The 18323-nt window shown below is 39.2% G+C and overlaps 1 protein-coding gene across 1 annotated transcript in view; it reads left to right on the plus strand.

The window, feature by feature from the left end:
* The window catches only part of dcc (DCC netrin 1 receptor), a 718171-nt gene that overhangs the window by 682181 nt on the left and 17667 nt on the right, over window positions 1-18323 (plus strand). The window contains exons 26-27 of the mRNA XM_069923064.1: window positions 8229-8378; window positions 11044-11262. Coding sequence (XP_069779165.1) covers window positions 8229-8378; window positions 11044-11262 — 369 coding nt within the window. The remainder of the gene's footprint in view (window positions 1-8228; window positions 8379-11043; window positions 11263-18323) is intronic.

Below are 18323 nucleotides of genomic sequence, written 5' to 3' on the forward strand. Positions count from 1 at the left end.
TATTGGTCAGTGTGATTTAGATTGCATTTCCCATGAGCAGTTAGAGCAATTTAAAACTTTGGACTTGTTTCACTCCCTTCTTCGAACTTGCCCCAACTTCTGGCAGCAATGGAAAGTTTGCAGTCACTGAATGAATGCTAAAACCAGTCAAAGGTTCAGCAAAGAAAATTAATGCAGTGGAATCAATCTAACATACATTTTTGTTCTAAATACTATATTCTGTTAAAGTTACCATCATCACTTTCCCTCCGTTGAATAATGGGTGAAGTTTTCATTAAAAATAATGAGTCATTGAATAGATGAAATAGCTAGTGTCATGTTGACTATTAAGGAAATCAGCATATAAATGCTCCATGTAGGAGTGAATGTATGAATCACTGCAATTTCACCAATTAAATGCTTTGCCTTATGATTCATAAGTAAAGTTAATGAGTGAAGTTCTCAACCAAATGGCTATTTGCAATTAAATGGTTACAATACATGTTTGCTGATTGCTCAACTATATTTTTGAAGGCTTCCGTGGATAACTAATGATGGTTGGTTCATCCTCCTCTGCTGCCATTTTGAATAGCATTGGATGGCTTAATCTATCCAAAAGCCAAAGGCTTTATTATGACTAATATCTCTCTCATTATCCTAGCAATCCTTATATTCTTGGGCAAAATGTTACCAAACTATAATGCTATCAAGAAAAAAAAAACCTAAAAGTACAGTAATGCCCTTGGTAGCAGGCACCTATGCGAATTGGTAGATGCTGGATAAGTGTATTTTCTGGTTGCTTGAGACTTACTTATACAATGCCTAACTAATACACCCACATTAAGAATAAACATTTTAAAAGACAAAAGACATAAATACTGTACTGTATTTATACTAAACAAACTGTATCTGCATAAATATATAAACCTTAAAGTATTTTACTTTATTTTCAGTCACATTCTTTGAAAACATTTAACCGTCGCTGTATCTGTAGCTTCCTCCCCATTCACGGAGCTGCCTGAAAGATGGACAATAACATTATGGCTAATTACTCCCCCCTTCCCCAAGTTTAGAGATAACGCGTCTGATCAGAGTAACTCTTACTGAGCATGGATAAGGATACATTTTAAGAGAGTCACCCCAACAACGAGCGTCATCAACCAGCTCTTCATCCTGGGCAACTCCATTTTATTCAAACAAAACTTTATTCAAACATCTGCTATGAGCAAACCACGACCAAGGCGCTCCACCGGCTAAATATTTTCACCCATCTTCACCAAAGGTTTATAGAGAACATTTACCTTTACAATTTTAAACTGGTGTATTTTGCCTATTATTTTATTCTTATTTATTTTAATTTTTAAATTTATTTTCCTTGATTTTTGTTTGCTGGTTGCTTGAGGCTGCTCGTTGCTTAATTCTGCATACCAACCATTTTACTGTATTCAAAATGCCTTTTTAGTAGCACAAAAAAACTTTAACCTTTTGCAGAGGTAACTTGTTACATTTTGATGAAGAATTGTACCTAAAATATTTTGCATTTTTTTAATCAACTTCAGACTGGCTTGTTTTATATTTCCCATATTTTGTGTTTGTATTTTGCTACCTCAATTGAATTGAACTTGATAAACAAATCTGATTATAGTCTACGGCCAGAAGAGATGAAGCAGGTGGTGCCAGACAAGACTAGTTGCGTACACTTGTAAGGGTTAAGCACAGAATATGGACTGCTTTACAGCATTAACTTTGGTTGGATATATTTCATGGACAATCTATTGAAATTGAAGGTGCAGTGTGTTGGTTGCCTGTGTAATAGAATTTTCAATCATGAGAATCAGTTCAAGATCATGGTTTGTTTATTGAAACATGCACAAAATGTACAAAACTTGTTTTCTTTTGTTCAATCTATGAAGTCAAACAAAGAGATACCATTAGTCTAGTGCCCCATTGAAACAAAAAAGAAAGTCCTGCCAGAGACATTGAATGTCCATGGATCCCAACACCTTTTCTGGTGCTGCCACCTCCAATGCTCTCATAATCCCCATAGATGCATGCCTGCTGTCTGATCCAGCAGTGAACCCAAACTCTGGGTTTCCAAGTCATCATCCTCAACCCTTGGCTTCAGGAGCCCTTCTTGCTATTGGCACCTTCACGAATCCCAGTCCCAGCAGTTGGTTTCCATGAGCTTTTCGTCTGAGTTTGACAACTCTTTTGCTCTTGAACTGATAATGCACAGGTATACATTGTTTGTCCTGTTTATCCACCAGAATTTTGTGTACCCATAATTTCTATTGTTGTTTCTATCATGGGCATAGGGAATAGGTTTAGGGTAAGGAGTAGAGGGGATCCAAGGATGATTTTATTTTTTAGAGAATGATTGGAATCTGGACCACAGTATTTCAGGAGTTGGTGGAGGCAGCTACTCTCATGACATTCAAGACATTTATGGACCAAGTGCTAACAATTGGGATCGTAGACAAGGTTGAGCTAAGGGGCCTATTTTCCTGCATGATTCTACCAAAACTAACACCATTTCATCACAAAATATTTTAACAATAAATTATCAATTTTGTTCTAAATGCTGTTACATTAGGCCATTTGCTGCAAATTATACTGAATTTTAATTTAATTGCTTGAGAAAATAAGGATTTTCTAAAAATAACAAAATAATACTGATATTAATCATTATCGTCTTCCCATTATTAAGTAAATCTATTTTTCCTTTGAAGTCCAGCTGGTTACATTTTTATGTTTTAGAAGGTTTTCTAGCATTGTTTAATGTTAAAACAACCACCTAATAGAACATTTTTAAGTGGAAATTGACATGTCCCTCTGGAAGTTTCCCACGTATCTAAATTTGAGTAAATTACCATTGCAGATTTTGTCTAATTATGATTGGTTGGGTGGAGGATCACCTAATTAAGCTTTACTCTTGAGGTTGAACAAGTACCTTTGAAAAATAGTTAAGGATTAAAAAGTACAAGCCTGTATTTTGTAGATTTATACCAGATGTTACCTGCTTAACTACAGACATGTTGACAGGATCAGGATTATTGGATGAAAGTAAAAGTGCTGTTCAATGTTTCTCAGGACTACTCTCTGACAGCAGGTATAACACAGAGTCCAGAGTAGATATTCTCAGTTCAAAGTTGTGGATATTCTCAGATCAAAGTTCAAAGTTCAAATTTATTGTCAGCGAACATGACATCACCTACAACCTTGAGATTCTTTTTCTGCGGTCTGAGCTCCTATGCCAGTTTGGACTAAGTAAGGCAAGAAAAGGAAATCCACTATTTTCAAAGCTTGCAGGAGGATCTGGACCAACTAGAAGAATGGCCAAAAAATGGCAGATGGAGTTTAATTCAGACAAGTGTGAGGTGATGCATTTTGGAAGGGTAAACCAAAGTAGGAGATATACAGTAATGAATGGGCACCGAGGAGTACAGCAGAACAGAGAGATCTGGGAATGCAAATATATTATTCCCTGAAGGTGGTATCACACATGGAGAAGGTTGTAAAGAAATCTTTTGATATCTTAGCCTTTATAAATCAAAGTATTAAGTATAGGAGTTGGGATGTTATGTTGAAATTTAAGACATTGGTGAGGCCACATTTGGAATATTATGTGCAGTTCTGGTCACCTAACTACAGGAAGGATATCAATAAGATTAAAGGAGTGCAGAGAAGATTTACTACAATGTTTCTGGGTCTCAGGAGTTGAGTTACAGGGAATGATTAAACAGGTTAGGACTTTATTCCATGATGTGAAAAAGAATGAGGGGAGATTTAATAGAGGTTTACAAGGATTATGAGGAAAAGACCAGTGGTTCTCAACCTTTTTCTTTCCACTCACATACCATTTTAAATATACCCTATGCTATAGGTGCTCTGTGATTAGTAAGGGATTGCTAAAGGTGGTATGTGGGTGGAAAGAAAAAGTTTGAAAACCACTGTTTTAATCATACCTTATTGACTTGTTATGTGCATGGTTTCATAACTCCAAAGGAATTGGGCCAAAGACAATTTTTCTCAAGGAAAGTATTTCAGTAAAAATTGGGTCTAGAGCAGTAATTCTCAACCTTCCCTTCCCACTCACATACCACCTTAAGCAATCCTTTACTAATCACAGAGCACGAATGGCATATGGATTACTTAAAGTGGTATATGAGTGGAAAGAAAAAGGTTGAGAACCACTGGTATAGACAGAGTGGATGTGAATAGGTGTTTTCTACTTAGAATGGGGGAACTAAATACGAGAGGTCATAGTTTTAAGGTGAAGGGAGAAAAGTTTAAGGGAACATTAGGGGGAAATCCTTCATTCAGAGGGTAGTGGGAGTGTGGAATGAGCTGCCATCTGACGTGGTGAATGTGCGCTCGAACCTATGTTTTAAAAGTAAATTGGATAGGTCCATGGATGGAAGAGGTCTGGAGGGTTATGGAATGGGAGCAGGGTCAATGGGACTAAGGAGATGATGGTTGGCACACACTACAGTGGCCTGTTTTTTGTGCTGTAGTGTTTTATGGTTCTATAATATAAATGGCAAGGAATGAGTTATTTATTAAAATTTGCTCATACTTATTTTATTTGTTATGTTTTTCAAGAAGTTTTGTTTTATCATTATAAACAATCTGATCATTTTTACAACTTTCCAGGAGATTGAAAATGTTTTCATAATTTCTGAATGTTTTGAATATTTTTTTAATATCGTAACCATTTGAAATTTTTAGAAACGTTAACAGATTGACAGCCAACTAAATCAGGGGTGTGGCTCAGCTAGCTATCATTGAAATTAATCTTTTGAATCAAAATGTTGATTGTCAGGACTGCCAAGTTTTGCATCTTATCCAGATAAGTGAACCTCCAAATAATTCAGCAGGTATTGAAAGAATAAAAACCTGATCTTAAAATAAAATTAAATGTAGTGTCACATCAGGCAAAAGTGCAGGGCCATGGATAAAGCTTGGAGTGGCCTTGCCGTTCAATGTAATCGTATCATGAATTGCACTGTCTTGGCACAATAACTCTCACTTTTAACCTGAAATTTGACCTTGCGCATTCTGGACTTAGTAAGTGTGTACCTTGCTCTCAGGTCAGTACTGATCTGGATTGGCTCTCGTCTTTGCAAATTTTGCATCATTTAATTCACTACGAAACAGAATTCAGTGCATTAATTAAAGTAGTAAATAATTTTAAAGACTTTAAATCAATCCTTTTCTATTTATAGCCCAATTACCCATGGTGTGAACCAAAGGGTCTCACTAAAAAATATTTTTCCTTTTGAGATTTGTGCATTATCTCTGCAACTGAGTACCCTTCTAAGTGTTCTGGCTTCCTCCTGACATCCCAAAGACATTCAGGTCGGTAGGTAAGCTGGCCACTTTAAATTGTCTTAGTGCATAGGAGCATGGAAGAATTGATAAATTTAGATATACAGCATGATAACAGGCCTTTTCAGCCCAGAAGTCTGTGCCCCCCCAATTTTCACCCAATTAACCTACAATGTTTCTGGGTCTTCAGGAGTTGAGTTACAGGGAATGATTAAACAGGTTAGGACTTTATTCCATGATGTGAAAAAGAATGAGGGGAGATTTAATAGAGGTTTACAAGGATTATGAGGAAAAGACCAGTGGTTCTCAACCTTTTTCTTTCCACTCACATACCATTTTAAATATAGCCTATGCCATAGGTGCTCTTTGATTAGTAAGGGATTGCTTAAGTTTCCAGTGGTGGGAGGAAACCGGAGCCCCCAGGGAAAGCCCATGCAGACATGGGGAGAATGTACAAACTCCTTACAGACAGCGTGGGATTTGGTCCGGTCCCAATCGCTGGCGTTGTAAAGGCATTGTGCTAACCGCTACGCCAACTGTGCCAGCCTTAACAAATTTAGACATACAGCTCGGTTACAGGCTATTTTGACTCATGAGCCTATAGCTGTCCAATCACACCCAATTAACCTACAACCCCTGGTACGTTTCAAACAGTGGGAGGAAACTGAAGTCCCCAGGGAAAACCCACACAGACACAGGGAGTACATACAAACGCCTTACAGATTCCATAGGATTCGCACCCCTATCCATATTACTGGCACTGTAACAGCGCTGCACTAACCGCTACACCAATCATGCCTGTGGCATCTGGGACAGTTGATGGGAATGTGGGAAAATAAAATGGGCTTGATATAAATGAATGCTTGTCCTACGGACCACTTTCTATGCTGCATAGCTTAGATTCTAATAAAGATTCTAAAAAAACATTGGTTATAATCATACCTTGCCAAAGAGCTCAACCCTGAAACGTTAGTTACTTCCTGTGGATGCTATGTGATCTGCTGAATTTCTCCAGATCGTTTGTGTATTAAGCTACAATCACAGCTTCTGCAGACTTTCTTATTTAACTCCTATTAAAGCTCTGTCAGATTATCATTCTTAAATAAGTTTCTGTACTAGTGTTATTGAGTTACTCAATGGAGTATTTACATTTGAAATTATTGAAATAATTTAAAAAGTTAGAACAATTTAAAAAACTTTATTTAAGATTTTCAAAATACATAAAAACACTACAAAAAATAATATCAAAATAATCTAAAACATAAACCCATCCCACCCTCCCTCCCTCCCCAAGTGGAGCCAAAAAATATATAACCACCAAATACAGAAATAAACTATATAGTATCTTAAGATATTTCTAAATAAGGTGACCACATTTGAACAAAAAATGTATAATTATCATACGTTATATATTATTTTTTTCCATATAAATATAGGATCTCAATTCATTGGGCCAATTAGCTATATTTACTTCTACGTTATCTTTCCAAGTATTCGCAATACATTTCCGCGCTACAGCCAAGGCTAGACGAACAAAAGCTATCTGAAACTTATCCAACCCCAAACTGGTCAACGATACAACATAACCCAATAAAAAAAATTCTGAATCTAATGGTAATTTAATCTTAAATAATTTTTTTAAAAAATACTCTTGTTTTTCCCAAGTTAGCACAAATTTTGAGTGAAATTTTGTCCAGTTCATTAATTACAACTTAAATTGAAACCCTTCTGCAATGTTTCAATAGTTTACTTTATTTCCTTAGACATTAGTTCCTCAGCTTTATTCCAATTCAGGTAGAACTCTTCCACTAATCTCCACCTTAATCAGTAATGTAAACTTGTACTTAACAAAAAAAAATACATATGCAAAAAAAAGAGAAATATAAACAAAGAAAAATATAAACAAAATGACTGTGCAAATACAGAAAACAATAAATATTCAATAATATATAATGTGCAAAGTAAGGGTCCTGAAATGAGTCTCTGATTGAATTTGTTGTTGAGGAATCTGATGGTGGATGAGTAGCAATTGTTCCCGAACCTAGTAGTATGAGGCTTAGGGCACCTATGCCTCTTCTCTGATGGTAGCAGTGAGAACAGAGCATGTGGTATGGATCCTTGATGATTGCTACTGCTCTCCAACGGCAGCTTCCATGTAGATGGTATTGATGGTGAGGAGAGTTTTGCCTATGATGTGTCCATTGCATTTTGTAGGGCTTTCCACTCAGAGATATTGGTGCCCCCATCCCAAGCTCTGATGCAACCAGTCAGCACCCTTTCCATTACACATCTGTAGAGGTTGTTCAAGATTTCTGATATCATACCAAACCTCCACATCTCGTGAAGTAGAAGAGCTGACATGCTATCTTTATGATGACATTAGCCTGCTGGGTCCAGGAAAGGTCATCCATAATAGTAACTCCCAGGAATTTAAATTTGCTCACCCTCTCCACTGTTGATCCCCCAATGGTCACTGAATTGTACGCCACTGGTTTTCCCTGTCTAAAATGAAGAAAAGTTTAAAACATTTACAGTTCCAATTTAGACTCTAGATATAATGAAAACATTTCACAATCAATGAAGTTATTGGCTATATCTCTGAAGCTTCAAATGCGCTGGGAGTATTGATTTTCAAGTGATAGTCCTCTTTGAGTGCTCTTTGGAAAATAAACTGAAAATGATTCTTCATTAATCAGAATTGATATGACCGTTAATCAGAATTGATATGAGATGTGAATTAATTAAAGATGCAGCTTTATCATACAATCAAAACCACACTAACAATGTGTTGATCTATTTTTAAATGTATCAATCTATCTTTAAATGTGTTCTTTCCAGTATATCTGGTACTTTCTATTTGAAGAACTTTTCTGCATTTGTTCACAATGTGACCAGGCATTGATGTGAGCTTCCTTTTGTAGCTGTGGTCAGTGCAATTCCTGTTCCAACACTGGAGAGTGCCCAATATCCTGGCATCCTGCCATCTCCGACATGTGGCTATCCCCATCCTCAATTTCCATTGCGGACCATGCCGTTTCCAACACTCTCGGTTGATCGAGGATATGGACCAGGTAATAATCTTTATTGACTGAGCATTAACATTAAGAGTTACACTAAAAGCAAGATTTTCAACCTGAGTATAATGCATTGTACATTTAATATTCATCTCTTTTGGAGTTATGCAACTCAAATGGGAGAATCAAATCCTGTTACCATACAACTTTATTGCACAATGGTCCAGAAAACAACTCTTCATAGCAGATCAGACTGTGAACTAATTGAAGTAGAATTGCATGTTCAGTCACAAGTACTGGCCATGCAATGTACTAGATGATTTATTTTCTATTTCACACCCAAAAGTTATTTTATTGTCATTCATTATTTGGAATGTCGGTATCATTCACAGGCATAGCATTTAATTTTAAAATTTAGACATGCAGCACAGCAACAGGTCCTTTCGGCCCTCCCGCTCCTGCCACCCAATTACACTCTATTGACCTACAACCCTGGTACATTTTTAAAGGGTGGGCAGAAACTGGAGCACCCGGTGGAAACCCACTCTGACACGCAGATAACGTAGCCATCTTCCTCAGAAAGTATTCTCATGCTGTAGTAGCATTAGGGTTTCCACGATTTAGAACCAGAGAGAATAAAAGAATGACAATATATTTCCAAATTGACACTATGCTTCAAGGTTGGGCCTGCATCCATTGGTGTTACCATTCACTTTCTGTCTTGTCCTTTCTTGGTAAAGGTTCTAACATTGACATGTAATACCACATATTGAATGTAACATGTATGAAATTCTTTAACTTTGTCTACCGTAAAGAGGACAGAGGGTTGCCACGTTGTCAAGCGCCCCTCACAGAAATGTGGCCCCAGTGAGGAACAAACTCATGACCCCTATTTTACAAAGCCAGTGCTCTAACCACTGAGCTATTGTGTGGGTTTGGGAGGGTGCTGTCACTGCAGTTGAGTGAAGAGGTGTAGTGTATTTATGAAAGATAGTTGCTGGTTTGTGCCAGTGACGAAGGGAATAAATGTTTAGATGGTAAATGAGGTGACATTCTAGCAGATTGTCCAGAAAGATGTTAAGCTTCTTGCATGTTGTTGGAGCTACAGTCACACAAGAAAGTAAAGAATAGTTAACCTCATTCCTGATTTGAAGCTTGTAAATAAAGGAAAAGCTTGGGTATCAAGAAGTGAGTTACTTGTCACAGGATGGCTATTCTCTGATTTATTCAACACCAGTATTGCTGTGTCTAGTGGATATCAAGTGGGTAAATGGTGATACCCAGGACGTTAAGAGTAGGACACTTGGGGATGGTAAAACCATTGAATAATTTTCATTTCGAGTTGCAGCATGCTAACAGGCCCTTCTGGCCCACATGCCCAATTACATCCATGTGATCAATTAACCAGATATGTCTTTGGAATGTGGGAGGAAACTGGAGCAACCAGACAAAACTCATGCAGACACGGAGCGAACATACAAACTCCTTACAAACAGAGCCAGATTCGAATCGGGGTCGCTGACACTGTGATAACATTCAGCTCACTGCTATGCTAACCCTGCCATTCTTAGAGTAGGAAGCGTGATTCTCTCTTGTTGGACATGATCAATATCTTGTACTTCTTTGCTGTGAATATCACTAGCTGCATTCAAGCCATGCCAGTGTGTTGGGTGGACATTGCTGCATCCAGATCTCTGCTTTAAGTTAAATTTCAATTAAACCTAATGTTGGAAGTGGGTCATGCAGTACAATCACTTTTATTAGAATTATTTTGTACATCAAAAGCAAATTTCTAGCCTATTCTATGAAAAGAAATGGATCTGGTCCCTCAGTCTCATTAATCTATGGTACCCCTCTGTCATGTTGTGCTAGCTGTTCAATCCAATTTAACCTTCATGTTTAAAAAGTTTGATGATTGAATTTCAGGTATAAAATAGCAACTCTCTCTGATGATCAAGGGAGATATCAAGGATTGGTGCCAGTTTTACAAAAATTATTGATCATTTAGGATAATTTACTGTTCTAAGAGATTGGAAGACTGTTTTCTGAGGTTTAAATTGCCAATTGGGCCTTCAGCATGTAGAGTTAAAATAATTTATGGAAATATGAGTGGGAACTTGATTTTTTTTTCCTAATTTTTGGAGTGTAAGGGGATTTGGAATTCATTACCTGAATTAAATAAAATGTCATTGTATACAAAATAAAAATTAAAGAAATCACAGATGCTGGAAATCTGAAATAAACACAGAAAATGTCAGAAAAAAGATCACCAGATTCAGCAACATCTGTGGAATGAAAATGGTTGACGTTTCAGACCAGGGAACCTTCATCAGGTTGTTTCCCTTTCCACTGTCCTTAATCTCCTGAGTTTTGCCCGAATTTTCTATAGTCTTGATAGACCATCTGCCACTGTCTGTAAGGAGTTTGTATGTTCTCATCGTGACCACGTGGGTTTTCTCCGGGTGCTTCGGTTTCTTCCCACCCTCCAATATGTAAGGAGTTTGTGGGTTAATGGGTGTATTTGGGTAGCAAAGGCCCGTGGGCTGGAAGGGCCTGTTACTGTGCTGTATCTCTAAAACTATAAACTAAGACCTCTAATGTGGTCCAAGGAATTGTGTTCAAATAGATTGATCTCCTCGGGCTGACATCTCAACATCTTTGTTTCAGATCTCTATAATTGTATTCCTTTGACTCAATTGATTTACCCTTTGATTTTTCAAAGCCATGAGTGAGGTTCAAACAACGCATCTCCAGCAGCCTGCCATGTTAACTCAGACACAGCCTGAGCATCCATCAGGCGAGGAAGCCCCGAGCAGAACCATTCCTACTGCCTGCGTCCGACCCACTCACCCTCTGCGCAGCTTCGCAAACCCTCTGCTACCTCCACCTATGACTGCATTGGAGCCCAAAGTTCCTTACACACCTCTTCTCTCTCAACCAGGTAAGCAGAAATAAGTCCAAGTTGTGAATTTGGGTCCCATGAGGGCACTAAGGCAAATAATTGAAATGACAGATAGTAATAGTAAAGAGATTGTAGTTGATGACTGAGACCTGCCTTGAGCAATTTCAGCTTTATCATGAAAATTACAAATGTGCAGGTGAAACTCAGCAGGTTGCCAGCATATTGACCTCAGCAGACTTTCTTGTTTAATTCCATTCAGCTTTACTCTCTCAGTGCATCAGTGGGACTTCATGTCTTCCTGGGATGCAGGAGTTGTGTTTGAGGTATGAAAAACTAACAGCCAATCAGGAAAGCTATTATTTTCTTGGTTGTTTCTCCATACATGTTTTACACTACTAAGTGAATGTGAAAGGTAAAATCTAACAAAGCAAAGGCACATCTGCTTAAAGTTAGCTCTCAGCCAATTGCATGGCAAACGTGCTGGTGTAAAACTTGGAGTGATTGTTCTTTCCAGCAACCTAATTCTTCATCTAAAGAGGTGAATAAAAGTGGGTTCAGTATTTGTATATTTTTGTAATCTGAAGATAACAAAAGAAGGACCATCTTTTGATACATTCCTGCCAGTTGACTCAACAGACCAAATCAAGCTGGATCAAATGGAAGTTGGCAGTAACCAGCTAGTGAAATTTAAGAAGGTTGCAATTTTCCATACGTCTGTTGCCAAGCAGAGATTTGTAGTAGCTATACATTACACAGTATGCACACAAACAAAAGAAGACACTCACTTGTTCTTCGGTACAAAATGGAATCAACCTACATTTTTCTTCTCAGCCACTACACCTCTTTTTTCATCCCACAAAACACCACCCAACGAAACTCACCTGACCTTTTCATTGACTCTCTGGCACATGGGTAATCTTGATGCTCTTAATCTCCTCCTCCTGCATCTGCGATCCATCACTGTGTACGCAGATCCCTGTTCCAACCCACACATGTGTGCTACTACGCTCGTGTGTCACCCCGGATATGTCACCAGCACCAACTGGCATTTCCGTACTCCTGACGCAGGTAAGTACGTGACCGCAACAGATTCAGGACTTACTGGCAGATTTATGAACTATACCTGGCAGTTCAGGCTGCCTGCCTCTGAGCTCTGCACAGAATGCAATGGCAAAGCTCAGCTATGCTGAGGTTAACCTTTCAAGATGCAGGAACCAGGATTGATTGGTAGTCAGGGGTCCGTAAGGTAAGATTTAGATGACAGTTCATTTTCTAATCATTTTGCATTATCTTAATGCTTTAACTATTTAGGTGTAGTTGAATGTGTTTCAGCTCACTTAGCTTTCTCCTTTTTGAAATATTTGATTTTTTACATTTTTGCTTCAATTTTAATGAAAGAAACATTTAAAATCAATTGCTACTTTTATAGCAGGAAAAGTCCCACCCTCCAGCATTGTAAGTTCTCAAATACTGTTGAGAGGATTTGGAAAAAGTGAGTCCATGCTGTATCATGAGTGGTTGAAACTCTGTCTAAACCCAGGTCACTGCACTCTTGACCAGCCATTTTCAATGGGGCCCCTATGACCCCCCCCCCCCCCCCCACCCCCACACACAAAAGTTAAGGCCTTTGGGCATTAAAGTAAAAGTCTTGTTTTCTTTTCACCTTTTCATCTCATCTAACAATTTTCTTTGTTTTTATTATGCTGTCAGTAGAAATACAGAAGAAACCAAAACTTGACTTCTTCCCAGGGAAGGGGGCCCATAAAATTTAAGCAGATCCTAAGGAGGCCAATAAAAAAAAAGGGGGGTTGAGAATGGATGCTCTAGTTTGTAGAGTGGAACCATATTTGCTACAGATCAGGGGACAGGAATTCCTGGAAGTATAAAATATGCAATAAAGAACCATCTGGGCACTCTCCAACCAGATGGCAATAACATCAACTTCCCCAGTTTCCATTAACCCTCTCCCCTGAGTCTCTTACTTTCCCTATCCCCCTGCCTCCTCTCCTCCAGCTCCCTACCCCTTCCCTTCCCTCTCCAACCAGTGAGCTACCCTCTGCCCATCACTCCTCAGCTTTTTTTGCCCTCTACCCTCCTACCTGCATCCACCCATGACCTTTTACCTGACAACCAATGCTCCTTCCCTGCTTTTTCCTTCCTTCCTCCTTGCTCTGTCCCTCCCATCATTTTATTACAGCTTCTGCCAGTTTTTCCTTATACCAGATGAAGGGCCAAGGCCCAAAATGTTGGTTGCCATTTACTTCCTATGGATGTTGCGTGATCTCCTGTGCTTCTTCAGTCAACCTCGGCATCTGCAGACTTTCCTATTAATACTAACATCATGCCTCCCACCATAGCACGTAGAATATGCCGTTCATTGATGAAGGAGGCACAATGGTCCTATATTTCACCAGTCTATTTTCCTTAAATTTGTCACTGATTTATTTTGTTTCTGCGTTCAAGTTCATTTGAAAATTTTGAAGAGATTGCTCTATCTTCATTGGTGCATTACCTCATCAAAGAATTTGGTCAAATATAAATTGCCTTTAAGAAATCCATACTGGTCATCACACAAGCTGGTGGTTCTGCTGTTGTTGTGAACTAGCAGAAGTGGGGCCGTGGCCTTCCCACACTTCTATGCAGGGTCCTACTGCTCAGCCAACCCACCCGATTGTGTCCAAAACAGGTTTAATCTCTTGTAGAACAAGGGCAGCACTGGTTTTAACATCGAAGATCCTCGGAGGTCCACATCCAAGATGGCAGCACCCACACTCGGCTGGCACAAGTCGAGGGTTGTGAATGCAGTGGAAGTGGTGAATCAGAGCAGAGAACCAGAATGGGAAAACCCTCTCCTGACTGAGAGAAGGTCTGCAGAGAACCCTAGAGAGACGGATAAAAAAAGCAGTGGTCCAGGTCAGCCAGGGCCAAGTCACAGGAATGGGTCCAGGGACGATTCTGTCTATCCTGCTGGGTTACTTTAAGGAGTGCATGCAGCTAACTGTGGCTGCTACAGTAGGTTCTTCCAGAGGCTCGGTAGTCAAAGTCCTCACCAAGCAGCAGGCTGCTGGGGACCTGCACCAAGTGCAGAATTTGTGAAGATGCAATGGTGAACAGGTCTCCTAAAGAGCCTTTGGTGTTCACGATTTTCTAATGCTTCAGCAATTCAGAATCAACGTCGAGGAGGTGCAATTTGGAAGCAGTTCTGAATAGTGGGTGCGTCGTTACAGATGCAGTGATACTGAGTGATACTGATACTGAGGCATTGATATCAGAGGAGGTGGCAGGATCCACAGACGCTCAATGTTCCTGAAGGAATTGACTCTTTTGCTTCTCTTTCCTGTTTTACTTATGGTGCTGGATTAATTGCGTACCCTTTGTCATTTAGGGTAAATAAAATAAAAAATAACATGCATCTTGTGTACATGATAATAAATTGAATCTCATATTTATTTGTCAATATATTTATTGCTAAATGACAATTTTGTTTCATAATTTCAATGGAGTTGGAAAAGATGGAGTAAATATTTGATTGAAATAATCTCCTGAAGTGTCTTGACAGGGTAAAATCGGAGATGTTATTTGCTCTTATGACAGTATCTAGAACCAGGGTCCAAATAAAGAGTCATCCAAATAGGTCAGAGATAAGGTAACATTTCTTCTCATAACCTTGACCTTTGGATTTCTCTTCCTCGATCTGGGGTTCGTAGATTCCTCATAGACAAGGACTTCAAAGTTTACCGAGGTACAGACAGGAGATTGCAGAGTTAAGTTTACAATCAGGGTGGCCAACTCGGAGTCTGCAGATGCTGGAGAATGAGAACAACACAACAACAATGTGCTGGAGGAGCTCAGCAGTTCATGCAACATCCGTGGAAAATGGCAGGTGCTCCTTGATTGTACATTAAACTGGTCTTCACTTTATTCTGCAGTCTGCGCTGCAGCCCACAGATCTAGGAGGCTGGACTGCTGCCCCACAGCTGGAGAGCTGTTCCAGATCTGTTTGCCAGCTGTCAGTTGCTCCTGCCTAATGTTTATTTAATTTTCTCCTGTCAACCTCCTCTAGCATCTCTTCCTTTGTTGCTGCATTCCTTTCTTTAGATGTCATGCTGTCTGTCTTATTAATCGACCCCACCCTCCTTGAGGAAGAGTTCTGACCTGAAACATCAAGCTGATGTGCTCTTCCTGCTGAGTTCTGACATCAGATTGGTTTTTGCCCTGCATTCCAACACCTGTGGTCTCTCGTGTATCTCAACCCTTCATTTGCCCGATCTTTTACTATTGATTTTTTATTAAAGGATTTTTCATTCCTCCTTATGTGACTAGTAGATGTGATCACCTAGTTTTGCTTATTTTTTCACTGGTCTGTAAAAGAACTTCTCAGCTTAATTAATCAGGTTTTTGTCTCAGACAAGTAACACACAGATCTGGGATAATCAAAAGGGAATATATGTTTAGATGGAGTCAATATGATCAGTGCAAGTAATGATTCAGTGCACTTCATCTGAATGCAGACTAAGCACTCATTCATCTCATACTGTCACTTTGGGTTAACTGCAAGACGGATCTGATTTCCACTTGCCAGCAATGTTCTCAATTATCCATCAAAAATTACAAAGTATAGCCTAGCAGCCCTTCATCCATGTAATTAATAGAATATACTTCTTTTCAATTACTCCAAATAAGTCAACGTTATGCCCATGATTTGGTGACTGCTCTTCAAGTGAGACTCAGTTTTAACCCCCTTTCCAAATTGACAAGAAATGGTTTATGTTTAAAACAATGAAAATCCACTGCAATTCCTGGCTGCCATCTTTTAACAGTAACAATTCAAGCCATCTGCAGGAACAGCAGGTGTCCTGGCCCAGTGCTGTCCGCATAGTTTAGTTGGTGGCACTTATACTTTGAAGGGAGAAAGTTACAGTTCAGGAACAGAAACTTAAAAGTCTCAGCTGACACTTGTAGTCATGTGGCATTTTCAGAAGTTCTGCCTTTTAATGAAGCATTAAACTGAGGACCTGCCTATTCCATGACTGGACAAAATATATCCAAATAAACAGTGCTGGGGCTACTTCTTTTTATGATGTATATTAGTGTTTTGAATTATGCTATTAATAGGTTTATGACCAAATTTGCAGATGATACAAAGTTAGGTGGAGGAGCAGGTAGGGTAGAGGAAACAAGGAAGCTGCAGATGGACTTAGATGGGGAGAATTGACAGAGAAGTGACAAATTAAATATAATGTCAGTAAGTGTACAGTCCTGTGCTTTGGTAGGAAAAATAAATGAGCAGACTATTCTTTAAATGGGGAGAAAATTGAAAATACCCAGATGTGAAAGGACCTGGATTTCTTGTGCAGGTAAACTTGCAGGTTGAGTAGGTAGTGGAGAAGGCAAATGCAATGCTGGCATTCATTTTAAGAGGAATAAAATAGAAGAGTAGGGATGTGATATTGAGGCTTTATGAGGCACTGAAGTCGTGTGAGCAGTTTTGGGCTCCTCATTTAAGAAAAGATGTGCTGACATTGGGGAGGATTCAAAGGAGGTTCACAAGGACGATTCCAGGAATGAAAGGGTTACCCTGAATTTTTTTGAAATTCAGGAGAATGAGTGGGGATCTCATTGAAGCATTTTGTATGTTGAAATGCATGGCCAGAGCAGATATTGAAAGGTTGTTTCCTGCAGTGGGAGAGTCCAGAACAAAGGGCACAACTTCAGAATTAAAAGTTGTCTGCTTTGAACAGAGATGCGGGGAATTTCTTCAGTCAGAGGGTGGTAAATCTGTGGAATTTGTTGGAGCAACTATAGAGGCAAGATCTTTGGGTGTGCCATGGCATCAAAGGTTATGGGAGAAGGCTGGACAAGAGTGGAGCTGAGTGGGAAAATGGATTAGCTCATGATTAAATGGCAGGGCAGAATCGATGGGCTGAATAGCCTATTTCTGCTCCTGTGTCTTATGATCTTATATAAGCTCCTAAGGCACTTGATAGGGTGCATGTCAAGATGTTTTCCCAGTCGGAGAGTTCTGAACAATGTGACATAGTTAGAAAATAAGGGCCTCATTTTCTGCATTGATATATATATATATATATAAATCTGTCAGAAGGGAGCGAATATCTAAAATTCACTGCCCTAGAGGGTGATGGAGACCAGGTCAGGAGAAATATTTAAGTTGAACATAGATCTTTCAAACATCGAGGAATTGAAGATTATGGGGAGCTATCACAGACAAGGAGTTGAGGCCAGCCATGATAATATTAAATGGTTGCCCAGGTTTGGTTGGGGCTGGTTGTCAATTCCTGCTCCAGTTGTCTCATCTTCTCATCATGGATTTAGTTCAGAATTACTTCACAGAGGCTGAAGAAATTTGGAACATCCATAAGTCATGACAAGTTTAATGTAAAACCAAGCTCCACTGCCATGGACACAAAGCATTCGGCTCTTCGTAGCATGGGACCCAACCCTACTGGGTGCAATTTCATCTTCTGGATGTGAAATTTGCCATAGGATCAAGCAGTGTTCTGAGAACACTGGTACAGCTGAACTGTTTTAACAGCCTTTTGGTGAGACACTAAACAGAGGGTCTATCTTTCCCATGAATAAACAGTATATTGCAAAATTCAAATGTATAATATCCCAGAAGCAATGGGAGAAAACACCTGATCTTTTTAAGATAATCTATGGAAATCTTTATGTCCATCAGTTGAATCCCATGAGATGACTTCCTGTGGGAAGAGTGGCTGTCAATGTCTCAGATATGGGAATAAAAGGGAAATAGATTGAGGCTATTGGCAGTCCGCTGTTGAGGAAAAAAGGGCAAGTCCAGGTTTGGGATTCCCACACTTCCCTCCTTTTGCTCACACAGTAATTCTTGGTTTTGAATTATTTTAGAGTTATTTTTGATCTTGAATGGATATTGTTGTGATAACCAAAGGTTCTGGTTGGAAAGAAAGCTTTGCATTTCCCTGCTAGGTTTTGCTACTGTTCCTTATTACTTTACCTTACATTTGTGGAATAACTCAAAGAAAATAGAGTAACAGGAGAAGAGCTTCTGATGAAGTCCTCAGGTCTGAAATGTTGGTTACATTTAACTTGCTATGGAT

This window comes from Narcine bancroftii, chromosome 3 (genome assembly GCF_036971445.1).
Source record: "Narcine bancroftii isolate sNarBan1 chromosome 3, sNarBan1.hap1, whole genome shotgun sequence".
NCBI lineage: Eukaryota > Metazoa > Chordata > Chondrichthyes > Torpediniformes > Narcinidae > Narcine > Narcine bancroftii.